A 13,881-nucleotide genomic window follows, 5' to 3' on the forward strand; every position below is an offset into this window, starting at 1 on the left:
TAATTTAGTTTTTCAATTTTTCTATGATTGGAGTAAAAAATTAAATAAAAATTTCGTTAGCGTTTTTGACAACATTTTTCACGTTTGATATTAAAATAGTACTATTTAAAAAGAGTTATGTTTCTTTTAAATGCATACACCGGAAAAATAATTTTATAAGTTTCCAAAACAGTATTTGTTTTTACGGAAAATTTAAAAAAAATGTGATGTATATAGCGCATTTGAAATGCACAGAAAACATTGCAAATTGGACAAATGTGATGAAAGTACTGAAGGGTTAATGAAAGCGAAGATACTACAAAATAAATAAGAACATTATTTCCACTCGACGCGCGGGCAATAGCGATACAGTTAAGCCATTCATATTCTGAAGAAAACCAGACCTATTCTCGCCAGTCAAATTTTAATTTTCAAAGCAACACAAAGACGTATTATCGCGGTCGATTACATTCGGATCGCATAAATTTATAAATGGCTGCTTTGTGTTGTTTATCATCTTGAGAGGAAAGGCGTTTAATAATTATGACTGTATAATCTCTCGACGGCCAAAAGAGGAGAAAAATAAATGTTTAATGATCACAAGGATTCTTAGAACTGCAGAGTGCAGTGATTCATTTCAAATCAACTGTCGGAAGCTGCGGTGAACTGTTGAGTCATTAAAAATATTCTTGAAATAACATAAAAGTAATACATTCCCATTGTGCGATGTTTTTCAATATATGCGATCCATCTGTGATGTGGTAAATATATTTGTGCATGCAGATTGCGACCCAAGTGTTGATAATAAATTCTTAATGTTTCAAGAAATCACTCTACGCTAATTTTTCATATCTTTAAGCGGGTTTCCGGTCCATTTAGATTATTCTACAAATATCAAAGTTCAGCATAACGGTGCTACAACTAAGGACTAGAGTACAAGCCTGGGCGCGAAATCGTCAAATTACAAACTCAGTGCTAAGTAAACTTTACTATTTAAAATAGTCTAATCACTCTGTTTATTTAATGTGCTCGCGGTAAAACAAATAAGCAGTAACAACGAGTATCTGAGAACTGTCGTTGCTCGATGGCACTGACTTGATCACGTGACACGCCAAAATAAATCGCGCGCCAAGGCGTGGGCACTTGGCCAGCTTTGGCTATAACTTTGGGTGGGTTTTGGCCTCCTTTCTCTTTTCTCCACCGGTACGATCTCTAGTCATTATTTTCCAGTGCTCAGGTATTCCCATCCTGTCCACCCCTTAATCGGTTTGCAGCTATATCACTTCTACTCGTGATTGATTGTCGGAGCTCTGTCACCTGGCATTCTTTGCATATGGCCAGCCCATTGCAATCTTTCGGGACCTGGAGAAACTTATTATAGGTTCACGTCCAAATAGATTGGACCATTTTAATTATTTTCCATTTTCTAGCGTACGGAATACATATACCTACACAAAACGTGATGAAGTTTAGTCAAAAGTTCGATCCATTAAAATATAATTCGATGAATACATTTATATTACGCACTTATCCAAATGATCACCATCCCATACAACACAGTTCTGCTACAAAATGCGCTAAAGAATCCTTTCTCTGATTCTCATTGCGGGTTGTCACACCAGTTAATCGCCCGTGAAACCATTACGAAGGCTCGCTTCTGACACGTTTTCTAAATAAATACAACCAATAAAATATATCACTCAACAAACAGCCGCGCTGCAGTGAAATACTGATCGTTACCGGTATTTATTTTTTACCTAATGTGCTCACTAATGGCAAATCAAAATAAGGACTGATGGATGATGACAGCGATAAATTGCTTTAGTTCAAAAAAGTTTAATTGAAAATAATTTGGATTTATTTAAACCAGTGGCGGACCACTGCCTAAACCAGTAGTACTTACCTATGTACTGATTACCTGAGCGCAAAACCACCCCTCCCGACTTTCTACTATTTATAGCTAAACAGCTAAAACTTTCAGCTCGATATTTAGATTTTTCAAATTTCTCATTAATGGCCCGATTTAACTTTTGCTTGGATTGTGATTATGATATTGGGAAAGGCCAAAGCCAATATACACAACAGTTTACTATTCAAACAAATGCAATATTATATTAGAAGGCGCTGCCGGAAACTATAAAGTCTGTACATAGATTCAAGCTGGATTGTAGAAACCATATTAATCTAAAGTAAATATAATAATAATTTAATAGTGTATGTATCTATATTATAATAAATTAGACATTTGTAAACTAACGACCACGTTGTTATATCAATTTGGTTGGCGGGTATGTGTACCGTCGCCCCAGGAACAGTGGCGGTTAGTGACTTTTGGGTGTGCTAGAGTACTAATATTACAAAAATTGCATTATTGATGTTGTTCAAGCTGAAAACGATTTTTTATTTTTTTCGGAAATTCGATTTTTTGCATGAAGATTTTCAGGAAATCCGTGCGGCGCACGGTCAAATTGAAATTTGCTGAAAATCTTCACACAAAATATCGAACTTCAAAAGACCTACCACACAGCATCTCCAAAAATAACAGGCACTCAGGGAAATTATTTTACTCAGTGCCTCCTGTGTGGAGTTAATGTAAAAAAGCTTGTCACTTCACATCACAAAAAAGTGATTTGAACCTATAATTTAGTTGCTAGGTATAAATCGGCCATGCTCTAGAGATGAATTCATTTTTCTTAGCCGTACTTAAAGTGCAAATATTAACGCAGACAAGGCATATAAAGCAGCTTCGAGTAGATTGAAATGGACCATTATGACGGCCATTACTTTCGCCTCTCAAACAACTGGGAATTAAAAGGGAGGCGTGTGATACTAAAATAATTTTAAACAATCGCTGTTTACGAGGGGCATTCTATAAATTCTCGCTATGGTAATGAAATCTTTGCAACAAAATTAGAACAAACGTTTTTTTCGTGCTACTTTCAAATGACTGGATTCCAGAAAACAATTATTTTCTGAACTGCAAAACGGCAAACTGCATTCACACCAAAGGCGTAAGATATTTTAGATAACTTGTATGTAAATATTTCAAAAAATTAAATTTTACCAGATTAAATATTAAAAAGTATTAATAGTACAGTCCATGATCCCACAAGAAGTTGCAACTATTTTAGGCTTCCTTAGACAAATGTATTTTCAACACAAAACAAAATGGAATTATAGACAGCCCTGATTTATTTAGTCTAATCACCGTCAACATACCAACTAGAAGTACTCGATCGAAAAATATTTTTTATTGCAACAATAATATGATGTGGCAGATCTATTTAACTGCACGCAAGGTAGGTACAAGAGGGCTATGCTATCAAATCTTTTCAATCAATATTAATTTAAACTAATTCTACCTTATTTGCACTATAGAAACTTATGTACTTGTATCTCTTGTTTACTTACTCTCTAATGTCATTTCACAATCAAATGCCACATATATTTGTAATTCTTTTTTTGAAGTGAAACTTCTTTAGGCGCGTAATGGATTTTCGGGGACGGAGTAAAACCGAGTCAGGATCGACACGAAAATGCGGGTACCTCCACCACCGCTCACCGTTCACCGTTCACTGTTTTCAGTAAAAGCAACAAATCATTAGCATGCGCATAAAAGTTTTTATGTGTTTTATTTAAGTACTTTTTTACTCGGTAGTATAATTTTGTTTGGCGCATGCCTTAGCTGTGGTACAGACGTGGACAGGGCTTTCCTGTACCGTCCGTCCGCCGTTCAGTCTGGTTTAGTCGTCCGTCGAGAGCGCTCGCGTCGCGCGCTTTGCCGTTCCATTCGTATTCCAGTATATAAATATTGTTTACTGTCGAGGAAGTTGTTATAAACTTTAAAAAATATGTTTAAAATGCCGTGTAAATATACGTGTTGTGCGTTCAGCTTGCTGCTGCTGGTTTTAGTGAGTAGTGCTGCCTCCAAAAATGTGGATAATTCCGATAGAACCTTCGAGGAAAGCAATTGCAGTAAGGTGAGACAGTTCCTCGAGACCAGGAACATCTCGGCTGTACCGGCTCGAGGCGCAGACGACAAAGGTAAGAAACCGACAAACCAACAGAACCCACATTCATAAATTGTGGTTCATACGGTTTGGTACAGAATTTCAGTGTTAAAAATGAGTAGTGACGAGATATTTAATTGTAATATTGTTATTTATGTAATATTGTATACTTGTGAATAAATTGAAAATTTTTGGAACTATACATTAATCGAACGTCATTCATCTATAAGAAAATATTAGAAAAAGCAAATCCATGCTTCGTCGTTGAATTATTTAACCTCTAATTTTCAAACTAACCTAAGAGAGAAAATAGAGATGATGAAATGAAAATAGAGAGAGAGGAATACTAGAAGTTTCACTTCTGTCTTGCGTAGGCTTGACACACCCACTTTTTTTTAATATTTCTACGTTTTTAACTGTGACATGTTATCATTGTTTATGGTATATTTATACCGTTGATATTAAATAAATAAATAAATATCAGTAGTCATTTAGATACTCGCTTGTACCTAGATTGCATGCAGTTGGCAATCATTTCGCAGAAATTGTAAAAGTGTTCAACTCCACGGAATATAGTCACAAGAAGGCTATAATAATATATCTCAGTAATAATAACAATTACGGTTATCGTACTAGCTTTCTTCTGTGGGTTCTATATAATTAAAAAAAAATCTCTTGATTACTTTTCCACTGAATTATTATGAACATATACTACCTACCACACGTTTGTGAAAGCCCGTATGGGCGTATAATATAAATATTTATAAAGGTTTTAAAATGTTCAATGAACTCACTTTAAATTATAAGTTAGTCTTTCAGTTCAGTTTTTCAGAAATCGAAACCGAAACTTATTTTAGTAAGTTTAAAATAAACACTGTTTTCCCCGAAATTAGGCTTTTTATGTTTTAAAATAATAGTAAATAAAATTAACGACATTAAAATAAACCGCGGCCGAAACTCGGTTATTGGACGAAACTGGCCGAAACCGAAACTTTGGTCGAACACTAAAAATAACCACATAAATTCATAGAGGATTTCCTCGAATTATCATCCCCTTTGTTGACTTCTCTCGATAATACACATTACGACTTGCTAATCGTACTAATATTTATGAAGTGTATAAAAATATTTGAATTTGACAATGTAGCAATTACATGTATGTGAGTTTGTGTTGTGGGTTTGTCTTAGGCCCAGACGCGCTGCACGACGTGTCTGATCAGCCTGTGCGGCGGGTGCGGCGCGGCACACACGCGCGTGGGAGGGCCCGCCGCGCGGCACGCCGTGCTGCCGCTGGAGGACGCGACCAGACGCGGCGCGCTCACGCTCCGGCGGCAGCCGCTCTGCGCGCGCCACCCGGACAACGAGCTCAACTTATTCTGCTCCACCTGCTGTCAGGTTGGTACTCACCAGAACTTAACCATACAATAATCTATCAATAACTAGAGATATTTCGATGTTTGATAGCTGAAACGGGTTGTCAATGCAGTCCCAGTTACCGCAGACAGATATGGAACGGTTCTTTATCCAGTTACTTTTGGAACCGGTTCCTTAAAAAGAAAAAGCCGTGGGGTTGTGGGGAACTTCTGAAAAAAAAATCCCATCCTGGGAGGGGGGTTGGCTATAAAAATTATGAGTAAAAGAAACAAGGTTCCTCAAAATTTAAAAACGTTTTGCTGCATTTTATATAATTTTTCATTTCAAATTGATCAAAAATAAAAATACATTAATGAAACAACCACAAGAGTCCCAACTACTCCCAACCGTCTGGAGCCAGTTAGACTATGGCATCCCCAACTGGGGTATGTTGTGTGGCTGAAGGGAAGGGGGGAGGGGAAGGGTATGGGAAAAGGGGAAGGTGGGGGAGTACCTGGCTATTCAGACCTGGTCACTAATACGGCCAAAGCCATTTCAGGCAACATTTCAATTCTGAATGGTGGTCTTACACCAGGGCGATACTGAGAGTATCTTCCACTCTGGAACGTGTCGCAAGTACACCATATATTATTTTAAGTGATTAAATTGTGAAATAACACAAATTAATCAGATAAAATTTACTTGCGAACGCTGGGATTTGAATCCGCGATCTTCGGCTTGCTACCACGGCCATCAAGTGCATAGGAAATAAAATGTCGACTGAATTGTGGGTTTGGCTTTTATTGAATTGAACAGCACAATAAATTGATATCTTATTGAGAATTAATACTGTGGTCAATTTAACATTTTGTAAAACTCTTTCCCCTCTCTCTCTGTGATGCCGTAATATGCCAATAATTATACATAATCTGGTTGCAGGTGATTTGCAGAGATTGCTGTTTGATGTTACACAACGGACATTCCTTCGATCCAGTCTCCCGAGCTGCAGAATCTTACATTAGGACCATTAGAGAAGCGGTGGACCGGGTGAAGCCTGTTGTAAGGCAAACCACCTCAGCTTTAGAAAAGTTGCAATCTGCAGGAAAACGAATTCAGGTACACAAACCACTTTAAACTTATTTTATCAATTCGATTTCTTTAAATTGTTTGTTCACCTTAATAAAGTGCTTCATTTTTCAGATTAAAAGCAGCATAGTACAGGAAGACGTAGAACAATTTATAGATTCATACATCAGAGCAGTAGAAGAACATAGACAAACATTACAGTTACAAGTAGTAAAGGCTCGAGATGTGAAAGTACAAGCACTCGCTAGTCAGAGACTAGAGTTGGAAAAGAGAGCGGAAAATGTTAATGACGCTGTCAAGTTTGCTGAAGATATTCTATCCGAAGGAACAGACGTGGAAGTTCTTAGTTTTGTTGGACCGCTTCTCAGGAGACTGGAATGGTGTTCAAACACAGATGGCTTATTAGATTCTAGGGTCTCGGAGAACCTGGAATTGGTCAAAGAGGAGAAATCTGTTCAGTACGGGAATTATAAGCTGTTTGGAGTCATATCTACTGAGGGCGTGGAAGCAAGTCTGTGCGTCATTGATCCTGAATGTAAGAAATATAAACAAAGGATGGGTTGTTTTACAGAGTTTGAACAATTCATCAAATTTCAAAGTAAAAATTCAAGTTTTTTAAAGGAGCTTTTTAAGTTCTATTTTTATTTCAGTTCTGTGAAACAACTAATTAATTCATGATGATATAATAACAGAATTTAAATAAAAGTTTTACAGATCTTAAAAATTAAATTTCACGAAATGTTCAAATTCTGTGAAACAACCCATCCTAAATCTTGATAACATGTTAAATTTCATTAAGTCATTGAGACACTTATGTGATAATTTTTTTTGGTTGAGTGCAATCAATTTTACTGTTGATCTCCCAAAAAATTTAATAAAAATTCCATGCATTGATTTTGAAGGCAAAAAGCATTTTTTTTACATTAGTCCACGTAGGTTTTTTTTACATTAGCCCTGAGGAAAATAATTTACATAATCTTTGGTGATCCTGGGAGTAGTCTTTGAGGGAAACGAAGGAGAGAAGCTTCGGAGAAGGAAAAAGGTACAAGGGGTAGTAATCTGGCAGACGCATCTGCCGCCGAGACCTGGGTAAACCTAACCCCCCATGAACCTGGGAAACCTTGTTAAATCACCAAACGTAGCAAACCACTTGATAAAATACTCAATAAATTAGCTAAATATTATTATTAAGTGTCTGGATGTCAATGTTTTAATTTAACCCATAAGACAAAGCGATAATAAATTAATTGTTTAGGTTTCCGCGGTATCCGCGTCCACCGCCGCCACTCCGTGGTGCTGGAGTCTCGCGACTGCTCCAACCAGCCGCTATGCGGGGGAGGCGCTGCGGTGTGGGGGGCGCTGCGGCGGTCTGGCTACCGCCCCCGCACGCTCATCACGCAAGACCGCAAGGATGGATCCTACGAGCTCTCCTTCATCCCTGATGCTCCCGGCCCGTACCAACTGGCTGTGTTGATTAATGGAAAACCTATCAAGGTATTTCATCACATATGTTTATTTAGTGTGCATTGGTTTAAAACTAGCCTAAACTTGTTTTATAAAACATAAATTAATGGTGCACTATTTGGCGATTGAATGTTTCTCAAACAATTCGGTACGCATTTTTATATATCCCTAGTTTTACTACCCAGTTTTGCCCAGGAATTTATTTTGACGTGAAAACGTCTAAACTCGATGCCGGGTTTGGGGAAGCAATCCTGCCCAAATCAATGACAGTTTCTGGCAATGTAATTTCAAAATTCAATAACTCCGCTAAAAATACAACTGTTCTGACATTCATTGCTTTCTGCTTTAAAGATAATATTTGGCTGATTGAATATTCTTATTTTGACATTATCTTGGTTGATTTCAGAACAGCCCATTCACACTAATCGCACGAGAGCAGCGGCCGCACGCGGGAAAGTTTCACTGCTGCTCGTTCTGTTCTTCCAGTGGCAGCCGTTTGGCCGTTTGCGCATGCGAGGGTGCGGGGCTCATGGGCGGCGGCTACCGGGGCTGTGGGCACGGCCACCCCGGCCACCCAGGGGCGCGCCACTGGTCCTGCTGCGCCAACACAGACCAGCACGCCGACTGTACCACACCGCACGCGGGCAAGGGGCGCGACACTTATCAGTTCTCTCTATAATCATTTGTATCAAACCATCACTGAATGAATAGTCCTTAGAAAATTGGTCTATGACGACCTCCATGGAAATGAAAGTCGCGGGTTCAAATTCGGGATGCACAAGCAAATTTGTGTTGTTTCACAAATAATTCATTAAAAGTAATATATTGTATGTTTGCGGCATGTTTCAGAGTGGAAGATTGTCCGGGTGAAAGACCACTATTCAGGGTTGAAACGTCGCTTGAAATGTATTTAGCCGTGCTTGATGACCAGATCTCATTTATCCCACTGACAATGCAATAATGAACAGCCAGTGGAACTATTTTTTGTCAATTATTGTCCAATTGTCTAGTGTCCTTGTTCTACCGGTATTTAAATGGAAGATGCTCGGAGGAACTAGCTTCGTTGATACCTTCGGCACCTGTGAACAGTCGGGAGACATGCCAAATGCATCCTAAAATTAAATTTGTACAGTTTTTTGACATTTGTCACATGAGAATGGGTTGTTTCCACGACTCATTCTCGAGTTCAACAGCTCGGCTGTGGATTTACCGGCTTGTGATTCCTCCCTTCTACAACTTGTTCACTCTTTCCTCTCCTCAAATAGACCCTCCACACAGCATGCCCAAAGATGATACAAGCCCTTAGGTGAATTATTTTCTTCAGGGCCTAGTGCGGAGTAAATGCATAAAAAAGAGCCTGAAGGAAGGGATTTGTTGATTCAGGTCTAGAAGACATCCCAATCAAATGAAGAAGAAAAACTAATGTTGGAAACACAAACATTTTGGGCTCCAGCCAAGAGATGTCCATCAAAATTAATCAGCCATACTTGAGACCTTTACAGGGTCAGAAAGCTTCATCGAAGAATCTGCTAGTCCTGTACAAAACACCCAGCTTACTTGGTCTTCATTGAAACTGAGCTGGTTTGCGATGAGAGAGTGAAGAATTTTATGGTATTTGAATACCTTGAGTTATTGATTGAGGAGATGATGCCTTTTTAAATGTGTTCAATGACTTAAATCTGAATTTATGGTTTGGCAAAATTCATCTTTTACCATTCCAGAGTTCTAATTCCCAAATGGGATAATTATACATAAATAAGACATAATATTAAGAATAAAACATACATGAAAGTCTTCATATTACAATATTTGTTGAGTTAATATAAATTATTGAATTGATAACTGAATTTTATTTTTCTTCATATCCTTTGAAAACATCTGTACGAAAAGTTGTCTACTTCTTTAGACAACTTTTTGACTTCTGTAGGAAGTTCAACATGACATAATAACCCAAAAATTAATGACGGAAAGGTGGTAGTGCTGGTCTTTTGGCAATTTACAGTTTTAATTTTAAATAATTGTGCTACACAAATAATAATAAATTAATAAAAATAATACCGACAAAGTGAAAATAAAGATTCCTACACACCTTATCTAATCATTTAACCACCCGAGCGATTCGTGTCATATACATTTACCATATTATTTAATTAATACCATTCGTCTATGAAAAAACATTCTAATAATATGAGATCCATTTACGTCGTGTGTTTGACATAGTTTTTTTTATGTTTTGCCGGTCAATGATAAATAAAAAGAAAAACAATACAGTAGAGCCTCCGTAATTGTGTGGTTACGAATGCCGAGGTCACTGGGTTCACACTGATCCCCAGATTTCTAACAGCCCACGGAGAAATATGACTATTACTAACTTATTAAGAATCTCTTCAAATTATTGGTAATTCCGGTTGAAAACTAGATTGAAACGGAGAATGAATTAACAGGTTTCCTGATAAACTTTTGGTTGATTACGAATATATTATCACGAAAATACGAATATTTTATCGTTACAATGAAAAAATTTTGTATCGTCATGATATATTATCATGCAAATTGATAAAACATTCTTAAATTGGTGTATTATTGATAAGGCCTGTTAATTTATCGTGAGTTAAGTCAAACATCGATTTCTCTCGTTGCCCCTTGTACATTTTTCCTTGACCCATGGGCATACTAATTTTTATTTGTGACATCTGTGCATACTTGAGAAGGATTATTACTGTGCAGTATTGCACCCCATATTTCCCCAAATTAAACACTTTTTATGCTTTTACATAGATTATAATTTTATTGTGAACTATCTAAGTATGTGGGAAAAGTTTTAGTCGCCCCAATGGGGCGGGCAATATGCCGATGCGGAAAAAATGCAGCCCCCCAATCTTGGCGGCAGGTATAACGATGGGTTAAAAAGACCTTCCACACAACATCCCCAAAGATGACATAGGACCTGAGGGAAAATATTTTCCATCAGGGCCACCTGTGTGTATGTAAAATGAATATATTTAACACAATCATCTTTCTAAAGCTACGATTTTCGCCTTTATTGCCGAACCCAAAAACTATAAAGCGCATATTTATTGCGTATATCTATTGCGTCTATGGCAAGGACCACAAAATACATAATTAAATATATAACGTTTTACAAGCCGTAGACGTCGTTAAACATACTAATTTCGTCCGTCGGTCACATGGGTAAGTTGGTTAGTAATGTGAAATATTCCTGAGTAATGAGTAACATTTTTCAATGAACATGTAATTCAAAACAGAAACTACTTATTGGAACTGATTATTCTATGAGACAAGCTATGAATAACATAAGTAATTGACGAAATAGTTTTATTAATAAATAATTCTTTAAACAAGAGATTGTGGGTTCAATTCCTTATCTTAATTTTAAAATAAGAGCCGGTTAAGAGCCGGTCACCTTGTCGGCAAGCTCCAGCAAGAGGCATGATTGAAACCCCTCCCAGCAAATCACCGTGGAAACAGCAAATTCTTCATCCACAAACTCACGGCAACTCACGATGAGTTTGGAAGTAATTAATAAAAACAAGTATTTATAAAAGTGTTTATTTAATAATAAAAAATTTAATAATTAACGAACACAAATATAGACATAAATGTAAAATTGTTGGGACTACATAAAAATTACACATTGTTCATTTAAAAAAATAATATAACGATATAGTCAAATGGTTTTCAACTAAAATTAATTAGGAATGAAACTGTGTGTAACTCCTTTGGTATATTATTTACTTGAATAATGGATAAAATCTTTACAAAATACATTACGATGAAATTAAACATAGAAACACATTTGTATTACAGAAATAAATAATATCGACCACAAATTTTTACATTACGTCTTAAGAAAATAATGTCAATAAATATTTTCTCAGGTCAATGATTTCACAATCAATACTCTGCTTTCACAAGAGTACTGGCCCGAGCCAAGGTTATATTGCACTTCCAATGTTGGGAAAGAGGGGATTGTGGAAAGTTGGCAGTACCTGGCTGTTCAGATCTGAAACACGCTATATAGCGTTTCTTCATCCAAACAAGAACATGACGATTTTTTGAAACAAAATATATAGACCATGATACAATGAACAGTTGCATTTTACAAAGCTTTTCGCCGTAAATCTTTTTAACCCTTTGGTTGTAGCAACCTAAAAATTAGCAGTTGGGAGAAATTATTACTGTCAATGGTGCACTGCAATATGTAGCACTAGGATTTAGACAGATTTTATACAGATACATAATATGCATTTCAATGATCTTTAGAAAAAAAAATTGTATGTGATTCCATGGCCCATCAATATTTAACAAAATACTACATTGAAATTGAGACAAAATAAATATCCTTGGAAGACCAATACTGCGGAAGAACCATTTGTTGAAATGTTCAGGGGGACAAAAAGCCTTGCTTGTCAGTAAAAAGATTTTTTTAAAAACATATTTAAATGCAGTTTACTTTGTGCTTTCTATTAGAAAATATGTTTTTACTATTTTTGTGTCTATGCAAAATGTATTGGATCTAAAAGTATATGGAGGGATGATTCGTTAGTGGTATTGACTTTAACCAAGTACAATCGGTCAATTGGTCAGTTTCAAAATTTGAATGCGTCAAACAATGTCATGTGAAATCTACGTATTTTGAAATTATTGGCTCATACGTGGTATTCAACTCACATAGACGATATGATATTGGATCATACATGTATGTATAACAAAAAGCCTGCATAAATTAATAAATCATACTAAATTTGCAAGTGTCAAATCGGCCAGTGACAGAATCTACCGCGTCCCAATTTTCATTGCACAAAGACACGACAAGTGCCAACGTAACATACACAATGCTTACAGCTATCGAACGTTACAACTCTCGAGTGTTATACATATTCATATAAAGGGCGCATGTAGTTTGTTTGCCGAAAGAGAGTTGTTTGCATATTAGATACCCAGGAGAAGCGTGGTGGGAGTATGCACCTCCTGCTGGCTGGCAGGGTTGCAGGCTTGGCGCACCGACATCTCCCAGGTGTCCAGCAGCTGCGAGAGCGAGTGTCGGCGGGGCAGCGCTCGCAGACGGGCCAGCAGCGCGGCGTGCACTCGGCGCAGGAAGGGCGTGGCGGCGTAGGGCGCGGCGGGCGGAAGGCAGGACGGTGCGCACACCGGATACGAGCGCGGCACGCAAACGCACACGGGCGGTACGCAAGGCAGCCGCGCATCCTCCAGCTGCGCCACCAGGCGGATGCTACCACCCCCCGTGCCCACTTGCAGGCCCTCTAGGGACACCTATAAAAAATACAGAATGTCTCCCTTAATGATCAGTTCTTTAGACCATTTTAAAAAGTTGCAGGAAACGAGCATTACATGTTGACATGTTTATTTATGCAATTGTGTTTGGTTAATAAAGATATTTACAATTTTATATGACATTTTTACGTCATTTTGATTTTATTGCATTATTTTGTGTTCTTTAAAACACCACACTATTTTACAAGAAGAAAATTTTAGTGACAGAACAAACCGATGCTATTATATATATATTTTTGTGGACGTAGAACAAATTAGGGGCATAGAACAAACCAACGCTAATATATATATTTTATTGGACATAGAACAAACTGACGCTATTATATATATTTTTTTAAGCAAGAACTGAGTGTTGCTTTGTTCTTAATTTACCAATGATCCAGGTGAAAAGTCAAAAAGGATGTGGAACAAACCAATAAAACATTTGAAAGAAATTTGGGAATAGCAAATTTTTGGTGAATTATTAGTATTGTTTTTATTCATAGGAAATGGATAGTTCGATTATAATCACCTTGAATCTGCTATCCAGGCGGGCAATCTCTCCTTGCAATATATCTGGAATGTCAGGGTTGGCTTCTTCCGCCTTGTGCATCTTCAACGGAGGAGGCATGTGTCTGAAAAATAAATATTCGATAAGCACATGAGGATGAGCTGAGACTTCAAAAAGAAAAGT

At 37.3% G+C, this 13,881-nt stretch overlaps 2 protein-coding genes across 5 annotated transcripts in view; one reads left to right on the plus strand and one right to left on the minus strand.

Moving 5' to 3' along the window:
- Window positions 1-9,678, plus strand: part of LOC149424143 (E3 ubiquitin-protein ligase TRIM45-like) — a 43,110-nt gene extending 33,432 nt beyond the window's left edge. For 3 of the 4 annotated variants that reach the window (XM_089651297.1, XM_089651299.1, XM_089651296.1), the window contains 5 exons: window positions 5,178-5,384; window positions 6,282-6,458; window positions 6,543-6,963; window positions 7,684-7,922; window positions 8,304-9,678. In XM_089651297.1, coding sequence (XP_089507423.1) covers window positions 5,178-5,384; window positions 6,282-6,458; window positions 6,543-6,963; window positions 7,684-7,922; window positions 8,304-8,603 — 1,344 coding nt within the window. In that variant the 3' untranslated portion in view covers window positions 8,604-9,678. Of the gene's footprint in view, window positions 1-5,177; window positions 5,385-6,281; window positions 6,459-6,542; window positions 6,964-7,683; window positions 7,923-8,298 lie in introns of all 4 variants that reach the window. The other variant, XM_089651298.1, reaches the window with a different exon arrangement.
- A 1,819-nt stretch (window positions 9,679-11,497) lies between these two features.
- The window catches only part of MED15 (mediator complex subunit 15), a 29,750-nt gene continuing 27,366 nt past the window's right edge, over window positions 11,498-13,881 (minus strand). Inside the window, exons 9-10 of the mRNA XM_089651301.1 lie at window positions 13,720-13,822; window positions 11,498-13,187 (exon numbers count right to left, since the gene is read on the minus strand). Of these exons, the coding sequence (XP_089507427.1) occupies window positions 12,846-13,187; window positions 13,720-13,822 (445 nt within the window). The 3' untranslated portion in view covers window positions 11,498-12,845. The remainder of the gene's footprint in view (window positions 13,188-13,719; window positions 13,823-13,881) is intronic.

The sequence above is a fragment of the Hesperophylax consimilis genome, chromosome 4, assembly GCF_061612785.1.
Source record: "Hesperophylax consimilis isolate HC1 chromosome 4, BYU_Hcon_1.0, whole genome shotgun sequence".
NCBI lineage: Eukaryota > Metazoa > Arthropoda > Insecta > Trichoptera > Limnephilidae > Hesperophylax > Hesperophylax consimilis.